The sequence below is a fragment of the Mus caroli genome, unplaced genomic scaffold (genome assembly GCF_978045245.1).
Source record: "Mus caroli unplaced genomic scaffold, Mus_caroli_1 scaffold_4, whole genome shotgun sequence".
Classification (NCBI taxonomy): domain Eukaryota; kingdom Metazoa; phylum Chordata; class Mammalia; order Rodentia; family Muridae; genus Mus; species Mus caroli.
The window spans coordinates 102,292,532-102,302,826 of record NW_028227259.1 but is presented as its reverse complement, the minus strand read 5'-3'; the positions used below and the strand labels follow the sequence as shown (position 1 = coordinate 102,302,826).

Sequence of the window (10,295 nt, the reverse complement as noted above, 5' to 3'; positions counted from 1 at the left end):
CACTGCACCTAGGTGATTTGTCCTTGATCCTTAAACCCAACACCTTTCAGATAGAGAGTCTCCAAGTGACAATCAACACCCTTAGGCTCAAAACTGGCTTGTAGTTAATACCTGCAGAGGAAGCTGTGGTCTCTTTGCTTCTTTTCAAGGAGTCAATGAAAATGCATCAACTATCCAAAGTATTATACTGACCTAAAAATACTTTTTTTTTAAACTTTCCAAATATTTGCTTTGAGGAAAATAGTTATTTATTGTCAAAGCATCCAACATACCTGGATAAACTATAACGTTTAATAAATCTTTTAGGGATAAAAGAAACACATAACTATTCAGACTCCATGTCACTGGCACAAAATTACACTTTGTATTAAAAGGGAATACATATTTACATTGTTGATGACATTCTTCACTGAAGTCCATAATCATTTCATGATACATGCACTTCCCCCTGGAAACTTAAACCGAATGGTGCCCCCCTTTTTATCCATTTTGTTTATTTTTGTAAGAACACAGCTGTCATCAGGAAATGCAGAACGCATCTCCTCTTACGAATCTCCTCTTCCTCCATTACTTTATATCTAAAATAAACTTTGTCCTTACATATAATTATTACATCTAAACCATAAGTGCTTAATAATTTAAGTAGAAACGTATGACAAATGCATCAATATGTTGCAATATATGACATTTTTTAAAAAATGTACTTTTGTTTTTGGGAAAGTGAAAATTCGTGCATTCAAAAGAAAACCCCGCTCAAACAACCCACCCAATCCAAAATCCACCATCCTGTGCATCGTGTGCGTGCGTCTGTGTGTGTGTGTGTGTGTGTGAAATTAAACATTTGGATGATGAGGCTCCTGGCGAGGGAAGGGACCTGTGTGTGCACGTGTTTGGTTGCAGTGTTTGGGGGCGTAAGGTAGTGGTGGATGTCGTCCTCGCGTGTCTGCTCCTGCAGGTGGCTTGACTGTGCGTGCACACGCGTGGAAAGTCGGAGTCTTTTACGCAACAATTAATTATGCGAGGTCATGTGCCGGGACAGGTGGTGACGCTCCCTGAAGGACTCGTTGCAAATGGGGCACTTGAGTTTCTCCTCCCGCCGCCGTTTCACCAGGGGCTCCATGGCATACTCCTTTTTGTGGTGAGACCGCATGTGGTACACCAGGTCGGAGGTCATGCGGAAGGAGGCGTTGCACTTGGCGCACCAGTTCTGCGCGGGCAGACACAGCGAAGTGAAGGAGGGCGGCAGCAGGGTGAGCGCGGAGGGCAGTTGCAGCTGCAAGGGCCCTGCAGCGGCCGCCGCCGCCGCTGCCGCCGCAGCCGAGCTCTTGGGCCAGAAGGCGGTGGCGTAGAGGAAGGGGCTCTGCTTGGGCAAGCCACCGCCGCCGCCGCTCGCCAGGGGCCCGCAGGCTCCGTTCAGGTCCGCTGCCCCCTGCAGCTTCACAGCCAGCGGATCGGCGGCGGCCGGGTAGAGTCTGGTGGGACCCACGCCGTCTCCCGGGTGACACGGCTCGAGAGCGCCCAGCTTCTGGCCGAGGACCAAAGGGGACAGCTGCGAGAAGGAGCGCGCGGGCTGCGAGAAGGCGCTCTTCCGCTCGTCCGCTGCGGCCGTTTGGCCGCTCCCCGAGCCCCCCGCAGTCCCCGCGGTCCCCGCGCCGCCACCGCCGCCCAGCTGCGACACCGAGGTGAAGGCGCTGCCGCGCGCGGGACTCCCGCCCTCCAGCCGTCCGGGAAGAGCGCCTCCGGGACGCGGGGCCAGCAGCTTCTCGGGGGCCCCTGGCGACCCCGCCGCGGGGGTGGACGAGCCGTTGCTGCCGCCGCCGGCGACACCGCCTCCCGCATCGGGGTCCTCGGCCGCGCCCCCTGCGCCGTCTGTCGCCGCCGCCTCCTCCTGCAAGCCCACCGCGCGGCCCGCCTTCTTCACCTCCACGAAGGCGCTGCGCTTCGCCTCGCCGGTCTCCGGGCTGGGCGGCGCGAAGAGCCGGCCGTTCTCCTCCAGGCCGAAGTAGCTGCCGGCGGCGCGGTACTGCTGCGGCGTGCACACCAACTCCTCCTTGGAGGTCGCCAGCGGCCTCTCGGAGAAGCGCGCACGGCCGCCGGCCAGCCCGGCGCCGCCGCCCTCCGCAGCCGTCTCCTCCGGGAACCGCCTCTTGCCTTTGCAGCCGCCGGTGGCGACGCCGTCGGGACTCAGCTCCGCCTCCTGGTGGCCGCTGCCGCCACTGCCGACGCCCGGGGCCGCTACGCAACTGCTGCTTCCCCGGGAGTTTTCCAGTTCCCGAGCCAGGTTGTGGAAGTCCGTGGACGGCTTGGCGCTGCCGGCACCCGCGGAGCCCGGCGGGTTGCTCGCCTCCGGGGATGACGCGGGGTAGTGGTGTATGGGGCCGGCTTTGCAGAACTTCGGGCCCGGGATCAACGGCGCCTCCTGTTGCTGCTGCTGTTGCTGCTGCTGTTGCTCTTTACCACTACCGCCACCGCCGTGGTCCTTAGTGCCCAAGCCGCCCCCTTGCTCGTCTTGGGGATTCGCATCAGTGCTGTGAAGTCTCTTGGGGCAGCGGAATCGCAGATGTGCCACATAGGGGAACTCAAACTGGAAACGTTGGCTGCATTCCAGGCATGTGTAAGCAGATGACCCTGCTTAGTGAGCACACACACACACCACATGGTTAGTTAGCATCGCCCCTAGGCCACTTAGCCATCCTCCCCATAACAAATCCACTTTATCTTTCCAGGCTGAGTGCCCCCAAAAATGAATACACTATCCTATTTGGTGCAACTTTCTTTCTTGATTTGTGCATTTACTAAGTCAAACGCTCCCCAACTTTTCCTTCCCCTTCTGTCCTAGTTCCATTCGGGACAACACCTCAGAAGCTTCGTCCACCCTATGATGTGCCCAAGATAAGCAAGGTGAGCCCAGGCACCCGAGTTAGTCCCTGTTGGTCCTTGCACTTCTCCCCAGCTAGCGAAGGACCCACACGCAGTTTGCGAGCCAACCTACCGTTCATTTTGTGAGCTCTAGAAGGGCAGAGCAAGAGCAACTCAGTCAGTTCTTTCCCGTACCAAACTAGTAACTCTTCATCTTTGGCAATCCTGCGGAGAGAGCGGTAGAACAGCTGTCCGTTTTTTATATAAGCTTCGAGATTCTGTTCTTCCTTATCTCGGGCTGATTGGACCAGCCGCAGCCACATGAGACCTTCTGAGGAACCATTTGCCGCCGAAGTGTCTACCTACAGTATTTAAGAAAGACAAGAAGGGAGGGATCCACGTGAAAGACGGAAACCAGAGAAACCAGAGATATTTCATCTGTTTGTTCTTCCCAAACAATTATCTGAAACCAAGTTTGCAAAAGTTGACCCAAGTCGGACTGCATCCCTGCATTTGTGGTCAATGGGCACAGTGGCCATCCTTTGCAACACTGAGTCAGTCTTACAGAGTAGCCTCTTTACAGTCTCCTTTTCCGTTACCTCACATGACAAAAGGAGAGGACATTTCCCGTGTTTCAGAAGTAAAAGGCAAGTTCGGGTCTTAGTAATTATCCTATGGCACTCACGCCCATCTTCCTAACTGACACGAAGGACAAACAGCTTTACTTCATGAAGAAAGACTAGGAACTCTGGGGTGGGGAAACTGGGAGTAACATTTGGCATGTAAATAAATAAAATAATTAATAAAAGAAGAACGACTAGGAAGAAAGAGGCCTGTTACAAACACAAACGTGGATTATAGATGCTTTGCTGCCAAAACAATTAACATTCTTATTTAAATACAAACTCTGAACACTAGCTAATGTTAACTAAAGAAAGCAATAATCAGGCGACGGGGAGACCTCCCAGGTTACAAAATAAATATACTCAATACTTGCAAAAGTTCTCTCAAGGACTACTTAATATGTAAATAACCCCAGTACTAACAAGGTCTCCTTAGCAATTTAGGAAGCCCTAATCCAGGGAACCCAGAACTAGAGCACCGATTCAGGCAACCTTGGCATTGTCTTTTTCCTTTTCTCAGTAAAATCACTTGATGATTTGAATCTAGTTTTTCTTTTCTAATTTTTGTTGTGTTCGCTCTGCTCTGACTGCTCAGATGATTACATTGTCCTTAGGACAGCTCCTTGCTCACTCCCAACAGGAAATTACCCTCAGACACCTCCGTCACACTTGCTGAGACTCACCCGGAAGATGTAAGGTACTGTTCTCTTGTCCGTGGACTTGAGGGCTACGAAGGCTATGCTGTCATACAGGGAAGTATGGCTCAGAACACAGGGACCGAATATGGCGTTCTCTGGGATGTCGCAGGTTGTATATACACTGGTAAAAATGTCTGTCAGACACTGTTGGACAGCCTTGGCATCTCCATCCCAGATGCCTCTCTGGATGCCTGAATCCTCCATCACTGGAGACAGATACCCAGGACGAGAAGAGAGTTGTTATTGCATTTTCTGCTACGAACCTCGAACCTCGGCAGAGCATTTCCGCTACCAGACATATTTTCTTTGCACTTGCCGGCTTTTTTTTTTTTTTTTTTACATAGTTCCTACTTTAAAAATCAAGCAGATCAATCTGGCATGTTTTAAAGATGCCAACTTCGAAGTATTATTCCTTCCTTTTAAATACTGGAACAGGAAGCATGAGAGCACACTTCCTGCTTGAGAAAAAGAAAATAGAGAGCCTGTGAAGACTGGAGCAGGCTGTGTCTGTTACCTCGGGATTTATAGAGTGGGGCATTGGGGTGAAGGTAGGGCTTTTGTAGGTTTGTTTGCTTTTGTTTGTTTTAAAACCAACATATGCAGAATTTCTGACTGCATAACTCCCCCCCCCCCAAAAAAAACCCCACACTTTTAATCTTTGGGAGACAGTCCTGTCCTATGTACTGAACCCAGTGTCTCCCAGTGTGATTTCTTCTTTTCTTCTAACAAGGGGAGCAGCCTTAGCTAGCAGGCAGGGACCACGGAGCATGGCGAATGGATTTCAAGTGGAGTGTCAGGGCCACTAATTCTATGTCAGCTAACCTTTCTTTGCAGCCTACAAGAAGGGACTCATGTCTGCTCATTACCATAATCCAGCACTGTCCCTCTGAGGCTTTAATTAAAAGCAGCAAGCAGAGGTAATTATTTTTTCTCGACATGCTTATTTATGGATGAGGTTGAATCCCAGTTACCTTGTTATACAAGAGGGTGGATTGAGTTGCCTGTGGCCCATGAAGCGAGCAGGTATAGGGCAGGCTTGAAGTGTCCCCTGTCTGAAATTCTGTGTGTAATGACTGGTGAATTCTCACTTCCCTTGATACCACCCTGTTTGGGCTAGAAGGGGTCAGCCCTGCTTGAATGGTCCTCAGTGGGCCCTCCAGCTGTTTAATCCTCAGCAATTTAGAAGTAATGCCCCAGTGGCGGGCTCTCTATTAAGCTGTCTTACAGGGATCGTTTCCTTCCTCAGCCACTGGACACCCCCTGTAATACTTAGCACTTAAAGAAAGCAATCATTTAAGATATTTAAACTAGGTCTTAGTTAGTCATGTCATTTTTCTTGGGGAAATTTAACAATTCCTCTAAGTGGTTTTTTCCCTAGCAATTTCCCCAGTGACAGTGATTGTCTTGTCTCTGTATTTATATACCTTAAGTGGCAGCGGAGAGAACCGATCTGACTCTTCTTGTTCAGCTAGCTTCTCATTAAAGAAAAATATAGGCGATGTGTATTTTGTTTAAATCAACATCCACTAGCCAAGTGTCATACAAATGTAAGAAAATGCAATGCCTGTAACTTCTGCTAGCCTCTTTCCTATTCGTTCTCCCATATGCCCCAAAATGGCAAGGATATTTTCCAGACAGTGGGAATAAGAAAAATAGCCACAACATAGAAAGTTTATGATACTACTTTCTGTTTCTGCACTCGTCCTGTCCCCTTCTGATTTCCAATTGCAAATCAAATACGTTGCAGAATACAGATTTTCTCAGCTCCCTTTCAGTATAAACCCTCTTTCTCTTTTCAGTTGCCTACATTTCAACGGTTTGTACCTTGATTTCTGCCTCGCGTTTGAAAGTATTCTTCACAGAAGCTTTTTATTGTGACAGGAGATCGCCCTCCACTTTGGCAACAGCAGGGACTCAGTCATTAAAATGCAGTTCTATCTAACAATACAGCGAAAAGGTCCCACAGCCGGGCTAATAGCGGTCCATGCTGCCTCGGTGGCCGCCTTTACGCAAATCAGCCACAATAGCGATAGGCAGGACCCCGGGCTTTAGTATCTAGCCTTTCACAGTCCTACGCCCATTCCTAGGCCCGGGTTCTCTTCCTCCGCAGATCCTCCTGGGAACCCAGAGCCAGCTGGGCTCGCTGAAAGCCGGTCGCTACTGCCGGCTGCTCTCCCTCCACTCCGGGCTGGCATTGTCTGGCAACCGCGAGCTCCCCAGTCCCTAGCTTCTCCAGAAAAGTGCTCCCACCCGCTCCTCCCTTTGTATAATCTTATTGGCAGTGGAGATAACATTCAGCGTCCTTTCCCTCCTATCTTCTAGATAACGAGGAAAAGGGGGGCAATTTTTTCACTCCTTGTACTGAACCTGTCCTCTTCCCATCCCCCTCCCACGTCAAAGCAAATAGACTTACCAGAAATAAGGTCAGGACCGAGTCGCCCAAATAAGGCCACCTGGAACCGACGGGGTGCAAGCCAGTGTTCCTTTCTGCCTATTACATTAGTGTATCTCCATATCAAGAGGTGTCGGTGTCAGTCTTATGGGTTCTGTCCAAAGAGAGAAGAGAGATGCAGATAGATTAAGAGAGAGAGAGAGAGAGAGAGAGAGAGAGAGAGAGAGAGAGAGAGAGAGAGAGAGAGAGAGAGAGTTGTACAGATGGACCCGATGCAATGACTGACTGGCACGCAGACACACACTTTTTGTTTGCTGCACATAATCTGCCCAATGACGCGTGACAGCCCACGTCCCCTCCCTTTAACTCTTGCCGGTCTGGGAGATCCCTCCGGCGCCACAAGCCTGGTTTTTCTGGCCTGACCGAGCTAGACAGATCCTAAGCTCCTTCCCGAAGTGGCAAAGCCTCCCCCAGAGCATCCAGGCCTGCCTCCTCCTGCAGCTGGGTCCCTCTGGGACTCCTGGGTTGGCAAAATCCGTTTCTGGCTCAGGAAGGAAGGTGTCAGAAGGAGCAGAACGGCTCTTTTCCGTTTTGCTGGGCACTCAAAGGACCTAGAACAAGAGTTGAATTGGCTATGTTGCCAGCGCGTGAACTACTTGCATATGTCCCTAGAGTTTGAGTGGTATGTCCCCGCTCCCCCAAAAGGAGGGCGGGAAATTGCCCCGCGGGATTCTTTGGCCATTGAGTGCTGCTGATCTGTGAAGCTAGTGGCCTAGGAGGTGACAAACAGACTTCCTTAAAATGCATTCGTGCTACCTAGCAGAGACTCCCATGTAAATACTGGCGACAGGGGGTATGATTTGGTGGGAACTCGGCTAGCCATCTCCCATCCAATGGGATGGGGTAAGAAGATAAGTCTGGAATGCTTCCAGACACCTAAAGGGCTGTTTTTAGGTCCCAGGACAAAGGGTCTGTGCGCGGGTATGGGCTAGGAGGGCGTTGCTGGGAAAAGCCTAGGTCATTGGACTCAGGTGTTAAAGCTTTTTACCTTCTGTGCTCTCTCTGTATTTTGTGGTTCCCAAGGGGGTCCCGTAATGGCGGCCAGGATTCTAAGACCTCAGAATACAGAAAGGATGGTTCAAAGTTAAAAAAATTACTGAGAAGGACTCTCATGAGCCTTTCAGATCCAGCCGTTGATGGAGGAGTGGACGGAATCACAGGAGTGAAACTGTCTCGGGAGTCTCGTTTGTGCGCTAAGCCACTTAGAGGCTTGTCCTTTGGAGCGGCAGCTGATGCTAATGACTTGAGGTCTTTGACAGCCAGAGAGTTTTCTCCTTCTGCGGGGGCCACAAAACAATGACGCTAGGGGCTCTCGGGTTGTTTTTCTCTGGTAGGCTTTCTATTCCTAAGGAAAGAAAGGCCTTTGAGTGGCGCAGGCAATCCCTCAATTCCGACCCCCACTCTCCCGGAATTCAATTGAGCAATAGGTCAGGTTGAGTATAAATCCAATTGTATAGTTTACTCGCTAAAGGGCAGGAGTCAGGGCCAGAATTTAAGGAGGAGACGATATCTGTCCTTGCCTCTCAGAGTGAGCATAGGAGGGTTGGCAAAGAGCAGCTGACAGTATAATCCTTACAGAGCTCTGAGACTCCTGTCTGGAAGCCTAGAGGCCAGCAAGACATCAAATGTACCTTGCAAACTTTAGATGCTTCAGTACAGGGGAATGCCAGGGCCAAGAAGTGGGAGTGGGTGGGTAGGGGAGTGGGGGGGGGTAATGGGGGACTTTGGGGATAGCAATGTAAATGTAAATGAGGAAAATACCTAATAAAAAATTTAAAAATGTACCTTGCAGGTACCTGCTACCAGGGAAGAATGGGCGATGGGGAAATGTGGGGAATTTCCTAGAAGTTAATTTTTTGGCTTCTTTTTTTTTTTTTCCTTCTTTTTCTTCTTCTGGTCACCTCCCCAGAGAGTTGCCAGTCCTGATCAGATATAATTCCTGCCTAAAATCAGCTGGGCCTGGGGGCATCACAGACTGGGAGAAAAAGTCAAAATCCTTACCTGACTTCCGGGTTGACTGCTGACCTTTCAAAGAAAAGTCTGCAGCTCCCCTTCAAGCTAAAGTGTTCTTTCTCCCTTGCAAGTTTGTGCAGCTTAAAATAGCCAGGCAAAGGAGTTCAGATGAACGGCAAACTTCAGTTACCTCTAGGCAAGAGTCCGCAGCTGTTTTTAAACACCAATTTTCTTATGACTCTATTGGTTCTTCCCCCCCTCCTGAACCCTCTGCCTGCTCTTCCTCCTCTTCTTGCTTCCCTCCTCTTCCTCACTCTTCTCCTGTTCCCTTTCTCTCTCACACACAGCAGCCCCATATTGATTCTTTGGAGGGCGAATTGGAGAGTTAGAAATGTTGAAAGAGTTGTCTCAAACCTGGAACAATAAGCATCTGGGTAGAAGAATAGAGGTGAGATATTCTAAGTGAATTAAGAGAAGGAAGGACAAGAAAGACCAGAAGTTGTAAACAATAGGGAAGCATGATAGAAAATCAGTTCTAGGGCTAGAGATATGGCCCAGCCCCCCAAAGGCTAGGCTCACAACATAAAATATAAGCAAAGGAGCTCTGAGAGAGCTGTGGTGGTGTAGAATCCAAGGCCTGATTTGAATGATGTAAAAGGATTAAGGGGAGGCCTGTTAGGGACCCTAGTTGCATTCATGAGTTGAGGAAAAGAGGAACACAGGGCTCTGTGTCTGCTTTGGTTATCATTTAGAAAACATGTAGCTTGTTTTTCTCAGAAAACATCATCAGCTCATGTATTTTAACAATCTTTGTACATCCTGTAAATACCAAAGCACTCACCCCATTGCAGAAGGTAGGAGTCTAGAAAACTAATCCTAAATGGAGGGTGCTTTTCTTGTGTCGGACTTTTCTTCACCTACTATTGTGTCCTCTCTCTCTCTCTCTCTCTCTCTCTCTCTCTCTCTCTCTCTCTCTCTCTCTCTCTCTCTCTCTCTCTCTCATTTTTTTCAGGACAGGATTTCCTCTGTGTAGACCAGGCTGGCTTCGAACTCAGAAATCTGCCTGCCTCTGCCTCCCAAGTGCTGGGATTAAAGGTATGCGCCACCACTGCCTGGCTTCTCCTTTCAAGGACTAGATTCTTGTTTCTTTCTACCTTGTGTGAAATAAGAATGTTTCTTGAATTTCAGATGGGAGTTCATGAACTTGGCTTTCAGGTCTAAATCTAGAGGGAACCTAGAATTCACTACATCAGGAAGAAGGGGGCTTTCCTTCCTCATGTTCCCTGCCACCAAGCAAGTAGCCCTCCAGCCCAAAGGAGACATATATTGTAATCAACCTATGTTTTATTCAATGTTTCCCACCCTCTAAGTAAATTTCCCTTCCTGATCTTAAAGTATCTAAGTGTTAAATCCCTCATATTTTATGGATCTCATTGTTTGAAGATCATCACCAAACAAAGAGTGTGCTGAAATTCTTACTTCCAGAGGTCTCCGGTATTTTAAGTGGTGCACATTTTATTTGGTTATATAAATGCTCAAAATGACTATCGTTCATAGAGTATTAATCAAATCCATAGATAACTTTTTTTTCTAGCAGTGGTATGGGTTAAGATAGTGCACATGCTATTTTGAAATCAACTGCTGGATTTTACCGATGCTAACATGAAGAGTTGAGACCGTTATTCAGCCTCAGCCGGCACTATAAAAATA

At 49.0% G+C, this 10,295-nt stretch overlaps 1 protein-coding gene across 3 annotated transcripts; it reads right to left on the bottom strand.

Annotated features, from left to right (window-relative positions):
• Positions 1-277: 277 nt before the first annotated feature.
• On the bottom strand, positions 278-6,840 carry Prdm8 (PR/SET domain 8). Of its 3 annotated transcripts, none has more exons than XM_029476978.2 (4): positions 6,594-6,840; positions 4,166-4,386; positions 2,993-3,221; positions 278-2,631 (listed from the first exon to the last, which is right to left on the bottom strand). In XM_029476978.2, exons 2-4 carry the CDS (start codon positions 4,382-4,384, stop codon positions 1,010-1,012), a joined length of 2,070 nt encoding a protein of 689 aa, XP_029332838.1. In that variant the 5' UTR covers positions 4,385-4,386; positions 6,594-6,840; the 3' UTR covers positions 278-1,009. The 3 variants fall into 3 exon arrangements, with proteins under 3 accessions (XP_029332838.1, XP_021018839.1, XP_029332839.1); XM_021163180.3 differs by having other exon boundaries at positions 278-2,628; XM_029476979.1 differs by lacking the exon at positions 6,594-6,840 and having other exon boundaries at positions 4,166-4,493.
• Between the last annotated feature and the right edge of the window lie 3,455 nt (positions 6,841-10,295).

What these genes read in the sequence shown, in the direction of transcription:
- Prdm8 (XM_029476978.2), bottom strand. Translation starts at nt 4,384, where the DNA reads ATGGAGGATTCAGGCATCCAGAGAGGCATCTGGGATGGAGATGCCAAG. An exon ending in CAGTACCTTACATCTTCCGG is followed by an intron (nt 3,222 to 4,165) that starts GTGAGTCTCAGC and finishes TAAATACTGTAG; the next exon opens with GTAGACACTTCGGCGGCAAA. An exon ending in TAGAGCTCACAAAATGAACG is followed by an intron (nt 2,632 to 2,992) that starts GTAGGTTGGCTC and finishes GTGCTCACTAAG; the next exon opens with CAGGGTCATCTGCTTACACA.